Source organism: Chiloscyllium plagiosum, chromosome 42, assembly GCF_004010195.1.
Source record: "Chiloscyllium plagiosum isolate BGI_BamShark_2017 chromosome 42, ASM401019v2, whole genome shotgun sequence".
NCBI lineage: Eukaryota > Metazoa > Chordata > Chondrichthyes > Orectolobiformes > Hemiscylliidae > Chiloscyllium > Chiloscyllium plagiosum.
The window spans coordinates 13,170,668-13,187,390 of record NC_057751.1 but is presented as its reverse complement, the minus strand read 5'-3'; the positions used below and the strand labels follow the sequence as shown (position 1 = coordinate 13,187,390).

Sequence of the window (16,723 nt, the reverse complement as noted above, 5' to 3'; positions counted from 1 at the left end):
CCCCTCCTGGCTCTCCTCAGACCATTTTTGAGCTCCTTCCTCGCCTGCCTGTAATCCTCTAGAGCGGAGCTTGACCCTAGCTTCCTCCACCTTATGTAAGCTATCTTCTTCCTTTTGACGAGACGCTCCAACGCTCCCGTCATCCAAGGTTCCTCTATCTTACCCTTTCTTGCCGGTCTCAGAGGGACATTTATTCATCACTCACAACAACTGTTCCTTAAACAGTCTCCACATGTCTATAGTGCCTTTACCATGGAACAATTGCTCCCAGTCCATGCTTCCTAACACATGTCTAATCGCATCATAGTTTCCTCTTCCCCAATTAAACATCCTCCCATTTTGCTTAATCCTCTCCTTCTCCATAGCTATGTAGAATGTGAGGCAGTTGTGGTCACTATCACCAAAATGCTCTCCCGCCACAAGATCTGATACCTGCCCCGGCTCGTTTCCGAGCACCAAGTCTAGAATGGCCTCTCCCCTCGTTGGCCTGTCAACGTACTGAGTTAAGAAGCCCTCCTGAAGACACCTTACAAAAACAGCTCCATTCAAATCTTCTGCCCAAAGGAGGTTCCAATCAATATTGGGAAAGTTAAAGTCACCCATTACAACAACCCTACTACCTCCACACTTTTCCAAAATCTGCTGACCTATGCTTTCTTCAATCTCCCTGTTGCTATTGGGGGGCCTGTAGTAAACCCTTAAGAGGTGGCTGCTCCCTTGCTGTTCCTAATTTCCACCCATACTGACTCGGTAGGCAGATCTTCCTCGACAATGGAAGCTTCTGTAGCTGTGATACCCTCTCTGATTAGTAGTGTTACACCCCCTCCTCTTTTTCCCCCCTCCCCATTCTTTTTAAATGCTCTAAACCCTGGAACATCTAGCAACCATTCCTGCCCCTGATAAACCCATGTCTCTGTTATGGCCACAACATCATAGCACCAGGTACTATGCTCTAAGTTCATCACTTTTATTCCTGATACTCCTTGCGTTAATGCAAACACACTTTAACTGATCCTTTGGTTCCTTCCTAAGAAAATCCTTCCCACTAGCTGGTCTACCTCTTGCTATTGCCTCATCTGCATTAACTCTCACCTACGGTATACAGCTCAGGTTCCCATCCCTCTGCCATACTAGTTTAAACCCTCTCGAACTACTCGAGCAAACCTTCCACCCAGGACATTGGTCCCCTTCCAGTTCAGATGCAACCCGTCCTTCTTGTACAGGTCCCACCTTCCCCAGAAGGCATCCCAATTATCTACATATCTGAAGCCCTCCCTCCTATACCAGCTGCGCAGCCACGTGTTAAGTTGCGCCCTCTCCCTGTTCCTCACCTCGCTATCTCGTGGCACCAGTAGTAAACTAGACAACCCTACTCTGTTCGTCCTGCTTTGCGGCTTCCATCCTAACTCCCTGAAATCACTTTTTATATCCTCAATCCTTTTCCTGGCTATATCATTAGTGCCAATATGTAACACGATTTCTGGCTGTTCGCCCTCCCCTTTTAGAACCTTATACACCCGATCGGAGACGTCCCGGACCCAGGCACCAGGGAGGCAACATACCTTCCGGGAATCCTGATCCTGACCACAAAATCTCCTGTCGATTCCCCTAACTATCGAGTCCCCTACCACGAGTACTTTTCTATTCTGTCCCCTTCCCTTCTCCCGGGAAAGATGTTTCCTCTTGCAGTCCTAGATGTCAAGTTCACCAATTAAAACTCCAAGCTCATAAATTCAAACTAAGAGAATTTAATCAGACAGAAGCTTTGCCTTTTAGTCAGCTAATATGATTTTATTTGTGAGGACAATGGAACGAAACAACTGTAGTTTCTAATCATAACTGCATGAGCTGTTTCACATTCCAGACAGGGGAAAGGGGATGGAGAAGAGATATGTCAGACATGTGGCTAATCGTGGCACAAGAGGGCAAGTGTAGTGCCAACCAAAAATGTAAAACCATTTTCTGGTACTACTGATTGATCATTGCTTATTTCAAGGAGAATGCATTGCTCACTTTTCCTACGCAGATGAAACAAAATGGCTCACCTATTTTAGAAGGAAAGAGGGTCTCATCATCAAGCTGGTCCTGTACCCATGTCATCAGGTAATCAATGTATTTTGGAGCAGAACACTTAATTGGTTTTTTAATATTTGTGCCATCAGCCCAATGGTATTCATATCTGTAACAAATATCCTCAGTGGTAATAAAGATGGCAAAAAAATCAAACAGTCCACACATCTTCCATTTACATCTATTTAATCGATACTTGAAACATTGCACAACAGTTATAATTTGCCAAAGCATTTAACAATTGTGACTGTAAGAAAAGGTTGGAAAAGAATCAAACAGCACAAGACAAATCAGATGATCAACTGGACTATCGTGTACTACTGAGAAATATTCAACTCTTTTCCATTACTCCCTGTTTACCAGATATTTACTCCCAACTTTGTTCTATAATGTAGACGTGTGTTATTTAAGGAAGAAATTAACTCAGAGAAACAAGTTCTGGAATCAAAGCAAGAAGAAAAAGGAACTCTAATTGAGAATAATTAAAAATGTGAACAGAAAATGTATGAACTGAAATCACTTCAACCTTCTGTGAGCTTAAGGAAGTTTTAATTTTTTTTGAGGTGAATGTACATCACATTCATTTGGTTTTCATTTTAAACCAACCTCTGACATCCAACATGGTTACTTGTTGAAGTGGAATGTATTCTACTACAAATTTCAACATCTAGGAACACGTGTTAAGCGTAGAATATAAGAAAGAGCTATCAAGTAAATCAATGGACTACAACAGTTATATCCCAGTCGATAGAATCAAACTACCTGAGGAAAAGAGGCAGAGGTGAAAGAGAAAAGAGTAAGTCAAGATACAATGAAGTGTGAAACTAATGTGATCATAATTAAAATACCCAAAAATGCTTTTAGCTTCTTTATGATTACACATTGCATTTACCAAATGAAAGAAAAATAGTCTGTACAATTATGAACTCTTTTACTGGAGCATTATCAAAATGTAAACGACAAGTGTTAACATGTATTCCACATACATGAAAAAACTGCACTTTCTAATAACGTTAGATCATTCAAACGCCATGGGGCTATTTGTGTAACTTATGTTTGTGGACAGATCTCAGTCATGTCTCACATTCCAGAAATGCCTCATGAAATAAATTGCAGTAAAAATTTGCTTTCTGAATGCATACTTCTAAGTTGCATCTCAGGCTCTGTGCAACATTAAAATCCAGAAATATGTCCTTTGGCTTGTTGCATTCCCAATCACCTAACACCTGCCCACCACATTTTCCATAATGTGATCCAGAGCCTAATGAGTTCCAAGAGATCACCGAAAGACTTTAATCCTGCGATGGCTCATCCTCTACTACTCTTTCAGAGAATGGAGTTCCTGGTCCCCATCACCCTCTTGAAATCCCTCTGAACCTCGCGGCCTTTATCTCAAATCTATGCACCCTGACTGTGGATTATCCTACAAAGGGGAACACTTTCTTTCCTATCTTCCCCTACTTAAGCCCCTCAATCAAGTCCACCCTCAGTTTTTGCTACTCGAAGGAAAACAAGTTTTTGTTAACAGTGGAAAAGTTCCAAAGCACATAAGATATGGTCAATCTCCTCTGCATCCTTTCTCATGCAATCACGTAAAAGAATGGTTTCAAATTTGGGAGCTAAAAAGATCTAAACTAATTTCAAAGCACGGTCCATACTGTTTGCAGTTGAGACCATTAGAAACTGATTGGATCATCAAGACCTAGGTTTTCACACTACCTTCACAACAGGGTTTTGAATCTAATATCAAGACTCATTTCGAATACAGCACTTCATTTTCTAAAAGCTTCTCTTCTGAAAACTCACATGACCTTTACCACTCAACATGGATTTAAGTGAGCGAGACACAGAAATAAAATTTCTCATTTATATCAAGCTGACCTCCGCTCCATATGACTCACTGGCAATCTATTACACAATTCGCTCTTAACTTACATGTCTTCATGATTTGGTTCTTGTTCAAGTTTACAAAATTACCACCTTTTATTTTTACCTCAGGATAAAAGCTAGTTACAAATGTGACCAAGCTTAATTTAACTTTAACTACCCACTAACGGAGGTCTTTGTTACTGATGCTTAAATGTATGGTTTTTGTAGATTTCCATTTTTAGTTTAATTCTTTATATAGTAAATTTCAAGAGATCACAGACAAAAAAATCTTATCAGTATTAGATATTCTTGTCTTCATGGAGTGCACGAGTTGGGAGGTCATGTCCTGTACAGCCACATCAGCTGGGCCATTTTTGGAATGTTGCATGCAATTGTGGTCTCCCTGCTATAGGATGTTGTGAACGGAAAGGGTACAGAAAAGATTTACAAGGGTGTTGCCGGGGTTGGAGGGTTTGAGCAATGGGCGAGACTGAATAGACTGGGGTTATTTTACCTGTAGCATTGGGAGCTAAGAGGTGACCTTATACAGGTTTATAAAATCATGAGGGGCATAGATAGGATGAGTAGCTAAGGGTATTTTATCTGGGGAAACTCAAGAGCATGGGTTTAAGGTGAGGGGGGAAAGATTTAAAAGAAAAAGATCAAGAGGCAACCTTTTTGCACAGGTATGCAATGAGCTGCCAAAGGAAGTGGCGAAAGCTGGTCCGATTACAACACTTAAAAGGTATCTATATGAATAGGAAGGGTTTAGAAGAATATGGGCCAAATGTTGACAAATGGGATTAGATTTATTTAGGATATCTGGTTGGCATGGACAAGTTGGACCAAAGGGACTGTTTCCATGCTATGTATCTCTACGATTCTACTGCTGGAAGAAAACCATATTTGAACAGTTCTACTTCTCCAGATTATCAGTAGAACAACCAACCATTTGAGGGGGTATGTTCTAGATCTGAAATGTTGAAGTCATTGCACCCATGAAATACAAGTATTGTAGGTCTTTCACTCGTGAAAACTATCTTGGGTGAAGAAGACAGAGAACCAAGCACTGTTATCAGTTCTGGACATTATATTCTGTGAAAGATGTTCTCGAGTTGGAGATTATGGCATATGTTTCCAAGAATGCCAAGGGTGAAATTACAAGCAGACATTAGAAAATGGAATTGTATTCCCTGGAGTTTAGAAGGCTGACAGGATGAATTGATCAAAGTTGATATATATGAAGGACAACAAAGAAGAGAATATGTGTGGACAAACTATTACCACTCATCAGGAAGTACAGGACTTGTGTACAACATGATCTCAAAATTGAAGCCATACTTTTGGACTAGCAGATGACTGTGACAAAGCAGATTGGCTGTCAGTGTGAAGATTTGCATCTGCGCAGTCACCACTACCTGAAGGAGGACCTCACCAGCCACCCAACTTTCCTCCTCCTCTAACTAAAACAAAACATTGAGTGGTAGCGAAAAGTGCTATTGCTAAATTTGTTGTGGCAGACTCAGAAGTAGGGCTTTGGAGAGCAGTGGCTCAGCAAAAAGTCCAGGTAAAGTCCTTTAAATTGTCCTTTTCAGTTTTACAGCAGGTGAGACGGCAGTTAGGCCAGTCACAGAGTCATAGAGATGTACAGCACAGAAACAGAGACTTCGGTCCAACCCGTCCTTGCCACCAGATATCCCAACCAGTTTCTGAGAAATAGAACTTTATTCCACAAGAGTCAATGCAATCAGAATGGCAGAAAAAGGCCAAGGAAATAAATAGAAATTCTAAATGGTAGACTTCATGTCTGAAATAAAACAAAAACAACGGTTTCTTCCAAGACTGTGATAGTGGAAGACCATTTAGAGTTGGACTGGGAGGGAGAGACTATTCAGAACAAGGTGAAAGGGAAACAAACACCATTCAGATTTGCAGGGTTCCACAGTACCTCATGGTGATCACCAATGGGTGCCTGGCTATGGCTGCAGGGATGCCTGTCTGGGCATTAAGATGGGAAACTGATTTACAGAGGAAAGTTTAGTAAACTGAAAAATAAACCCTGAATCATTGCCGGCCTGGAGAGGAGATATGCACGTGTTGCTGCTGCAGGATGTTGAAGCACAGGGAGACTTCCATTATCCCTGATGACAACATCTGTGGGAAGTGCACCCAGCTGCAGCTCCTGGGAGACCGTGTTAGGGAGCTGGATCTGGATGTACTCAGGATCATGAGATACTGAGCATTTCATAGGTAAGAGTTTTAGTGAGGTGGTCACACCTAAGGTGCAGTCAGAGTTGGTGACCACCAGGAAAAGCAAAGGGAGTAGACAGAGTGCAGGAATCCCTGTGGCCATTTCCCTTGAAAACAAGGGGAGGGAAAATGACCGTTCGGAGAAAGCAGCAGCAGCCACATTAATGGCACCACGTCTGGCTCTGGGGCACAACGAGAAAGGATAAAGGTAAACCAGACCTTACTGATCGGAGACTCGATGTTTAGGGGTACAAGTAGGAGATTGATTCTGTGGCCATAAACCAGAATCCAGAATGGTGTATTGCCTCCCAGGTGTCAGGGTCCAGGATGTCTCAAGAGAGGCTGCAGAATGTTTTCAAGGGAGAGGGAGAGTAGCCAGAAGTCATTGTGCACGTTGGCACAACTGAGAGAGGTAGAAATAGGGATGAGGTCCTGCACAGTGATTATCGAGAGCAAGTTAAAAACCAAGACTTTGTTGGTGATAATTTCTGGATGACTTCCTGTGCCACAAGCTAGTGAGGGTAAGAACAGGAGGATATGGCAAATGAATGTGTGGCTAAAAAATTGGTTCAGGGGGTAGGGATTCAGATTTTTGTATCACTGGGATCTTTTCTGGAGCGGAGGTGACCTGTTCAAGAGGAAGGTGTTGCACCTGAGCTGGAGGGGGAATCAATACCGTGGCGGCCAGGTTTGCTAGTGTTGCAAGAGAGGGTTTAATCTTGATGGGCAGCTGGGATTGGTTTCCTCAACAGCAAGGAGGTTCACGGGATATACAGTAATCAGAAATACTAAGTTGAAGAGACAGGTCAGCTAGAACACGACAGGGAGCGTAGAATGCCTTTTGGATTAAATTGCATTTATTTCAATGCAAGGGGACTAAAAGGTAATGCTGAAGAATTCGGGGTATGGATAGGTATGTGGGTCTGGGATATTATAGCCATTACGCAAGATGGCTAAGGGAGAGTCCTGACCGGCAGCTTAATGTGCTGAAAATGTGTTGCTGGAAAAGCGCAGCAGGTCAGGCAGCATCCAAGGAGCAGGAGAATCGACGTTTCGGGCATGAGCCCTTCTTCAGGAACCTGAAGGGCTCATGTCCAAAATGTCGATTCTCCTGCTCCTTGGATGCTGCCAGACCTGCTGTGCTTTTCCAGCAACACATTTTCAGCTCTGATCTCCAGCATCTGCAGTCCTCACTTTCTCCCGGCAGCTTAATGTGCCAGGGTACAGGTGCTTTAAGCGGGACAGAGGCAGTGGAAAGAGGGGAGGGGAGAGTTGCATTTTTTTTTATGAAGGGAAGTATCACAGCAGTAGGAAGAGGTGAAATAACTGAAGGTTCATCCAGTGTGATTTTACAGGTGCAGCTTAGGAATCAGGCAGCGATGGTGACCTTAATGGGGTTGTACTATCGACTTCCAAATAGGCAAGGGGTATTAGAGGAACAAATATGTAGGGAGACTGGGGAGACTTGCAGGAGCAATAGGGTGTTTGTAATAAGGAATTTTAATTTTTCTAACATAGACTGGGACTGCCAGAGCATTCAGGGCTTAGATGGCGTGGAATTTGTTAACTGCATTCAGGAAAGTTACCTCAAGCAGTATTAGATTAGATTACTTACAGTGTGGAAACAGGCCCTTCGGCCCAACAAGTCCACACCGACCCGCCGAAGCACAACCCACCCAGATACATTCCCTACATTTACACCTTAACCTAACACTACGGGCAATTTAGCGTGGCCAATTCACCGACCCTGCACATTTTTGGATTGTGGGAGGAAACCGGAGCACCGGAGGAAACCCATGCAGACACGGGCAGAATCTGCAAACTCCACACAGAGAGTCGCCCGAGTAGAGGATCCTACTCGGGAAGGGGCAAAACCCGACCTTCTCTTGGGAAATAGGACAGGAAAGGTGACTGAGGTGACAGTGGAGGAGCACTTTGGGACCAGTGACCATTGTTCTGTTAATCTTTAAATAGTTATGGAGAAAGACAAAACTGGCCCACAGGTTCAAGTTCTAAATTGGGGCAAGGCGAATTTTGATGGAATTAGACTGGAGCTTGCAGACAAAGGGACCTCTGGCAAGTGGAAGGATTTTAAAAGTGAGATAGATAGAGTTCAATACCTATATGTTCCTGTGAGGGTGAAGGGCAATGTTGGCAGGAATAGGGAACCCTGGGTGATGAGATATTGAGCAGTACAAAAGAGGTGTGGCTCAGGTACAGGCAGCTGGGTTCAAGGGAATTCCTGGAGGTACACAGAAAATAGATGAGTTGACTGAAAGAAATCAGAAGGGCAAAAGGGGGGTATGAGAAAGCCTTGGGTGAGAAAATTCAGGTAATCCAAAGAGGTACTTTAAATAAATTAAAGGAAAAAGAATAAGTAGAGAGAGAATAGGGTCCCTCAAGGACCAAAGTGGACATGTATGTGGAGAACTGCAGGAGATGGGCGAGGTTCTCAAAGAATATTTCTCCTGTGTTTACCATGAAGACTTGGGAACTTGGGGAAGGTAGTGGTGATATCTTGGAGACAGTCCATATCACAGCAGGTGAGGTATTGGATGTATTAAAATTTATGAAGGTGGATAAATCTCCTGGTCCTGACCAAACATATCCAAGAACATTGCAAGAGGCTAGGGAAGAATTTACAGGGGCCCTGGCTGATATGTTTGCATCATCGATAGCCACAGGTAAGGTCCCAGAAGACTTGAAGGAGTAGCGAATCTTGTGCCATTATTCAAGAAGAGCTGTAAAGAGAAGCCTAGGAACTATAGACGAGTATGCCTAATATCTGTGGTGGGTAAGTTACTTGAGAAGATTCTGAGGGATAAGATATACATGCATTTGGAAAGACATGGTTTGATCAAGAATAATTAGCATGGCTTTGAGAGTGGGTGATCATGCCTGACAAATTTCTTATGGTTCTTTGCTGAAGTGACCAGGAAGGTTGATGAGGGCATAGCTGTAGAAGTAATGCCTTTGATAAGGTTTCACATAGTAGGCTGTCCTGGAAAGTTAAATTGCATGGAATCCAGGGCAAGCTGGCAAATTGGATATACAATTGGCTTGATGGTAGGAAGGATGCTTGTCAGACTGGAGGCCTGTGTATGGTGGAGTACCTCAGGGGTCAGTGCTGGGCCCAATGCTGTTGGTTACCTATATCAATGATTTGAATGAGAATGTACAGGGCATGATTAGTAAGTTTGCTGATGACACTAAAATCGGCGGTATCACGGACAGCGAGGTAGGTTTTCAAATATTGCAGCAGTACCTTGATCAGCTGGGGACGTAGGCCAAGAAATGGCAAATGGAATTTAATATATTTAAGAGTGAGGTCTTGCATTTTGGAAAATCAAATCAAGGTAGGAGTTTCATTGTGAATGGTAGGGCCTTAAGGAGTGTAATGGAACAGAGGCACCTTGGAGTTCAGGTTCACAGTTTTCTGAAAGAGGAGTCACAGGTAGATAGGGCAGTGAAGGAGATTTTTGGCACACTTGCCCTCATCAGTCAGGGCACTGAGAATAGAAGTTGGGAAGTTATGTATACACGGTGCTGTACACAGTATTGTGTTCAGTTTGTGTTCCTTGTTATAAGAAAGATTTTATTAAGCTGGAAGGACTGCAGAAGAAATTTACAAGGATGTTGTCTGGACTCAATGGTCTGAGTTCTAAGGAGAGGTTTGACAAGCTGGGACCTCTCTTTAGAGTGCAGGAGAATGAGGGGGTACCTGGGAGATGTTTATGTCAGGAGGGGCATGGATAGGGTGAATGCACTCAGAATTTTAGCTAGGGTTGGGGAATTCGAGGGTTAGAGGGCATCAGTTTAAGGTTAGAGGGGAAAGAATAAAAGGGAACCTTAGGGACCTTCTTTTTTTAACACAGAGGGTGGTACACAAATGGAATGAGCTGCCAGTGGAAGCGGTTAAAAGGCATTTGGATAAATATATGGATTGGAAAGGATTTGAAGGACATGGGCCAAATGCAAGGAAATGGGTTTTGCATGGATGGACATTTTGGCTGGTATTGACCAGTCTGGGCCATAGGGCCTGTCTTTGTACTGTAGGGCTCCAAAGCTTGAAGGACCAACATTAGCAAAAAGCTTGTTTCCATCTGGTGCAACATCAGAACATTAATGTGGCAATAAAGATCGTTCGTAAACGAGGGGTAAAAATTAAAGTGAGATTTTGAAAGAAATGGTCTTTTCCTGTCTGCATTAGAGTTCAAAAGGAATCACTATTTAAATTAAGATAAACTTACTTCAGTTCTATGAAACTGCCTCAAAACCACATTACTTGTCAGGGTCTTGGAAATGCAAGTTCCTGTGTTTTATGCTGTTCTGACTAAATACAGAGATTGAAAACAGGAAGATCAATGTCTGCAAATCCAATCAATGCAGACTGCTGAACAATGAGAAATCCCTCCAGTTTGAAACTACATAGCTATTCACTGTAATCTAAATTGACAGGTAGTGCTTCATACTCAGCAGCTCCAAGATTAATTGGGACCATGCCTGTGTAACATAAGTTGACCCAGTGGACAGAGACTACCTAACAAGATGAAAACTGCAATGCTTCTGTAAAAGTTCTTTGGTGGAAGGTGGGCAAAGACAAAGGAAGAAAGGAATTGTCAAATAAAAAGAATGTTCCTCGTCTCTCGTACAATTGAATGTTCCTCGTCTCTAGTACAATTATTATGAGATTCAAGTTTGTTCAGTACCTGACTTATTACAAAGCTTGAGCAGGAGGCGGCCAATAAATGTCAACTATTAGAATTAGTTTTGGAATTTGAACATTTAAGGTAAAATCAATACCAATCTTGGTTAATTTACAAGATGCTTTTTAAATTTCTCGGTGTAAATTCGAAGTCCTTATTCACTTTTTAGTCATTAAATTGAAAGATATGTTTGGGCTCGCAAAACATTTCATCATGACAGCTGGAAGCATTTTGGAGTCTAACAGATACTTCCAGCATGTTGTCACCATCAACCTTATTTTATCTAATCATTTCTCGGAAAATTTTGTTCTGGGTGTATAGGATCTTCCCTACCTTGGTCCTGCTGACATCACAGGACAGCTTTGTTCTGTACAAAACTCTGTTATTGTTCCATACAGCATGTTGATTTGGTTGAAGAAGTCTACAGCTGAAAATAAAAGAACCAGAAACAATTAAATATTCATTTCTACTTTAGTTTGGAGGCCATGCTGATGTTATCAAACTTTGATTACATTTCAGGCCCTGGTCCATTTTAGCACCTCTTGATATAAAAACTAACATTTAAAATAAAGTGGTCATTTTATAAATACCAACAATAAGTGCTCATTTTGAGACTGCTGGTGGTGATGATTGGGGAAGATGGGGTGGTCTGTTGGAAAGGAGGAGAAGGGGAAGAACAAAGAGTGTGAGAGTCAAGTTGGGTCACTTCTGATATTGTCGTCTAGTTCTTGAAGTGGCCAATCAAAAATTCCTGAGTCACTACAAAGTGTCTGAAGTCTCGCACTTCAGCTTAGACTAACAGCCTTTCACAGAGGGACCCAGGAAACATTAGAATGTATCATCACAAGATAAAACTTGCCATGTGGATCCACACAAGTACTTCTGAAGGGGCCTGACGGCCATATGTCTAGTCTCCAACAATCTGAGGACAGGAAAATTTTGTCCCTTAATTCAAGGAAACAGATTTACCTCTTCCAGAACAATTAAACAAATACTCCTTTTAAAAAAGGGAAACTGGGGAATGGAAAATAAATACAGAATACGGAAAAAGAATCTGATAAAGATTGCTCAGGTACTGTTTTATAACAGGAAAAAAGGGTGACCACCATTCAAAAAAAAATGAAGCATTGTTTGAATTCTACAGAAGTTTATAAAGGAAATAACAAACATGGGTTTTTGGAAGTCTCAGTTTTGTAACTGTTAAGCTGCATCTTCACTACATGTTTTTCTTACAGCCTTTGCAAGAAAAAGTCACGTCCTTGCACAATATACATCTTGAGTGCCAAATTTAAGCCATATGTGGGAAACAGTAAGATAGAAAACAAAGATGCTTTCTGTTTACAAGTAGTTAATCTTGTGCAATGTCCCAAGAACATTGCACAAGAGAGGTTGACATCCAAATGCTTAATTAAGAATGTAAGAAGATTGTTCAAAGTGATAGGTGTTAATGAAAGCCTTAAAAAACGCTTTGTCAAGAGCATTCTAGAGTTAAGGACCCAGGCAGGTGATATGGGGCAATGACAGTGATGAAAAAGTAGGGCAGGGAATGTCAGAGTGCAATTATAGTGACCCTACCTCTATCAGGAGACTAGGGTTCAAGTCCCACTGGGTTCACAGGTGTGCAATAGGATCTCTGGACTCAAACTTTCAGAAAAGGGCAGACAGACAGGTAAAATTCAAGTTTCAGACACTTACTATTGACAGCAATCCATTCATTTAAATCCTCGCCTTCTGGTAACATAACAGCTTGACGAAGGTTACCGCTTCCCAAGGTTGCTTCAGCATGCTTTAGCAGCTCATATTGATGGGAACCTTCCGGAATGTTCTTCTTTGGTTTGAAAGTTCTGTTACTTCGATTCCCACTGAAATGCAAGTAAATCATTCATCACCAGCGATTCTTCACACAAAATACTTTTTTTTGGGGTGGAAGAGTGGTTGTCAGTGAGAAAATGAAATGTTCACTTTTTCAAACAGATCAGTTAATTGCAGACAAGCTTTTAAGCTCTTTTTGAAGGCTCCTGTAATTTTATCTGTTGTGTATGCAAGTTCTCAAACCCGACGACTGAAGAAAATTCACTTATCTATAAAGGCGCATGTCAGACGTACGACGGATGAGTGCAATTCCAACAATACTCAAGATGCTTGACACCATCCAGGACAAAGCAGCTTGACTGTCCTTCATTTTCTCCACCATCAACACTCAGCAGTAGTATGTGCACTGCAGAAAATCACAGGTCCTTGGACAGCACATTCCAAACCCACTAGAGCGGAACCTCTATTGCCTGAATACCAATTATCCGAAAATCGATTACCCGAAGGAGATCTTGAGGTCCTGATAGAAATATTACATCAAAGACGTGTTTCCAACAGTGATGGCGTCTTTTGTTTACAGTGATTAAACAGACACAGTCTCCAAATGACTGACCTCCCACCCTTTCCCTGGAGTTCTACAGAGGGGTGTACCCTAACCCCCTCCCGCTTCCCAGGAATAATCTCTCCGACATTGTCATGTGCAGGGCAAATGTGGAACCTGTCAAAAATTTGCAGTAAAAAGTTGTGTGTGTGTCTGTGTCTGTGTGAGAGAGAGAGCGCTATGTGGAGACTTACCCCACAAAGGCAGCTACAGCAGTCTTGTTGTTGGTGTGCAGTCTGGATGCCCTGGAGAGGGGAGGGGTGGCAGGGGCTTGCGCGCTTTGTGCTGGGGCAGAATTGGACCAGGTTGGGGGGCTGTGCTGGACCTGGGGGGTGGGGGAGTAGGGGTTGGGGGGGGGGGCATTGCTGGGCAGGGGTAGGCAGTTTCTGGATTAGTGGTGCTGGAAGAGCACAGCAATTCAGGCAGCATCAGTGTTGGGGGCTGGGTATCATGCAATGTGTGCTGCTGAGAGTCTCCTGAACGGGGAGCAGACTTTAAAACTCCAAGCCCCAGAAGGCACTTAAATCGATTTTCCGAATAATCGATTTTCCGAATAATCGATTATCCGAACGAAATAGTGCCCGCCCATCTCATTCAGATAATCGAGTTTCCACCGTACTGAGAATGACTGTTCTAGATGATGGCAATGGGGTCCATATGGGGCTCTGGCACATTTGAAGGGGGCCACAGACTGAAAACTGAGAGGAGGGAAGACCCAACGGTTTTTGGGGGCCATCGTAACCGAACAGATGAAAGACCCAAGCAACCACCTTCATTGAAGTCAATAGTTTCCCTCCTCTTTATAATATCTTTCCAACACACCATTTGAATTCGGCACACCTAGTAAATCAATTGCTTAAGCTCCTCCCACACAGCATGCCTACAGAGTTAGTCACGAATCAGACTGTACTGGGTCAATGTATTCAATCAAGGTTTCTCCCAATCATTATCACCATACTTCATTATCCAAAGATCAGCATGGCTTGCTCGGCCTTTTTTATCCTTTCCTTGAACATATCTCGTTGAAAGTAGAATCTGCAAGGTAGTTTCCTTAACAAAATCCAGGAACAGAATTGACATCGCAACAAGAGGCGAAATCCGACTGTCACTGTCTAATTTGGAGCCCAATATCATGAAACTTGCAGAAAAGCACCAAGCTCAAGGATCTCATTGCCTGAAATTAAACATCAGGCCTAGTCTTTTTTAAGTTTTGTCCAGTATGTCGGAACGTTCAAGCTTTCTTTGGTGTTCAATAAGAAATGATTTTCTGTTTGTATTGTATCCGTTTGAATAGGAACCTGAGAAGAGCTGCTGGGGGGCCATGGCCAAAAAAACAGTTGAGAATCATTGATCTAGAAGGACAAAGGCAGTAGATGTATGGGAACACCATCTCCAAATTCACCTCCCACTACTCACAACCCTGTGAAATGACCATGTCTGCAAGTACATATCTCATCTCCATGTGTTTTTCCGTTAACTGTAGTATATAAAAAATGTCAACAAACATTCAATGCAAACAGTCCAAGGTATTTAGGTTCTACTGTTGCCACACCATCTTTCCTCATCCAAATCGACCTCTTTAACCTTTTATTCCATTTGCCCTCAAAATGCTTGTCCTTCAACCAAGCGGTTTGGTTCAAACAATCCTTGTGATATTTTGTTTCATCATCTTCACCAAGAGTGGCAAGAAGCTCTTTCCAAAACAGCTGTATCCTGGGAGTGAAGCAGCATCACCACTGGTCCCCTCAACTGATTCCCGTCAAAAGACGGCATTTTCAAAAAGCTAAGAGACTGTGCAGATATAAAGCAAATAACCATAAATACATTAGCTAAAATAGGCAGTGATGTTCTAATAACTGGATGATTCATACCCCAAATAGTAGAACAGCTACTACCTTTAAATTATGTCAAAGCCACATATTTCAACGGTCCGATAAGGTTTGTAGCTGCAAAGAAAAAGCCTGCCCAGGCATAGAAAGAATCGCAGAAGAGATTTCATAATTTATTGGAACACCACAAGGAGGAGCAACACAAACTTAAATCCAGTATTCAGTAGTTGTCCGCCAGGAAATCGTTCACCAATGAAAAGTTTACAAAACCCTTGTTTAGCTAATCAATGATTAATGCCCTTCATTCGCTGTTAGGAAATGAAATTCGGCCTCATCATTTCTGGGGTTATAGGAATCAGAGGTTCTTGCTTCTCAACATGAATTAATTTTAATATTCTGTACTTGGATACATAGAGAAGTCAAAATTCCTTGTTTGTTCTCATTGCTTTAATTCCCTCAGCAGGTGAGGTTAACATGAAAGCCTCTGCTTCTCAGCCTCTCCCTTCATCTAAGCTGTGGTGACACTTGGATTAAATCATCAGTCATCTCTCTAACAAGAGCAGCAGCCCTATGGTCTAGTAGGCCAATGACAACAGGATTCATCAAGATACTGGTCATCTGAGAAGGATGAAGCCACACAAAATTGGTTCAGATGAAAACAGAATCACTGAAGATGGAAATCAAAAGACTTAAATGATAACAAGAACACCACAGCTGTCCCAATATATAATAACGTCCAAAGAATTATTTGTCCTGATGATGGCAAGACAAAATGGTCAAGATGCTCACAGTTCGCAGCTAATGTCCATCAGAAAATAGAAGTGAAGTATTCGCAGTTAAGGCAATTAGTTGAAGTGACTTGACTAAGTTACACCATGATGAAATACAGCAAAAATCTTAGCCTTCAGAGGCTTCACATCTTCAAAAACAGGGTAAAAAATGAGTCTTATTAAGTTGTTTCCGCAATCCATGTTCACATGCACCACTTCCGATTGCAGACAACAAGATGTACCAAGTACATCAGAGGCTCCCATTGTTGGATAGACCGCTCAAATAATAATATCCTCACCATTTATTGTGAAAGACAACATTTCAACAGGAAAATCTTCAACCTAACATCATATGTTACATGAGTGGAAAGCGGCGTGAGATAGAAAAGAACAGCAATAAAGTTAAGGACGATAGCGATGAAAATTGACATGGGGGTGGGGGATAAAGAAAGAGAAGAGAAAGGAAACCGAGGCCTACAAGGCCCAAAGTTTCCAGAAAGGTAGAACCGAAAACAGGAAGAATGGACGAACTGGGCCAGAGTGAGGCACGTCACCCGACCAATACTTACAATAGGAAGCTCATTTTCTACTAATTTGCTACACTCGGAAAAAGAAGCGGCGGGGGTTAAAGAGTAATCCGGAAAGACATCACAGTCCGGGCCAGTTTTCGGAGAAAAATTGTTGGAACCAACAACTAGCAAGCTGTGAAAAAAAACTTAAAACTCTCCTTCCCTGGACAGCCAAATGTCGCGAGAACGACCTCACCGCGACACCATGCAAATCAGACCGAATGATTGACAGTGCTATAGACCAATC

At 42.3% G+C, this 16,723-nt stretch overlaps 1 protein-coding gene across 1 annotated transcript in view; it reads right to left on the bottom strand.

Moving 5' to 3' along the window:
* Positions 1 to 16,697, bottom strand: part of LOC122543145 (MOB kinase activator 1A) — a 27,651-nt gene extending 10,954 nt beyond the window's left edge. Inside the window, exons 1-4 of the mRNA XM_043681512.1 lie at positions 16,477 to 16,697; positions 12,591 to 12,757; positions 11,229 to 11,322; positions 2,046 to 2,179 (exon numbers count right to left, since the gene is read on the bottom strand). Of these exons, the coding sequence (XP_043537447.1) occupies positions 2,046 to 2,179; positions 11,229 to 11,322; positions 12,591 to 12,757; positions 16,477 to 16,490 (409 nt within the window). The 5' untranslated portion in view covers positions 16,491 to 16,697. The remainder of the gene's footprint in view (positions 1 to 2,045; positions 2,180 to 11,228; positions 11,323 to 12,590; positions 12,758 to 16,476) is intronic.
* Positions 16,698 to 16,723: the final 26 nt, after the last annotated feature.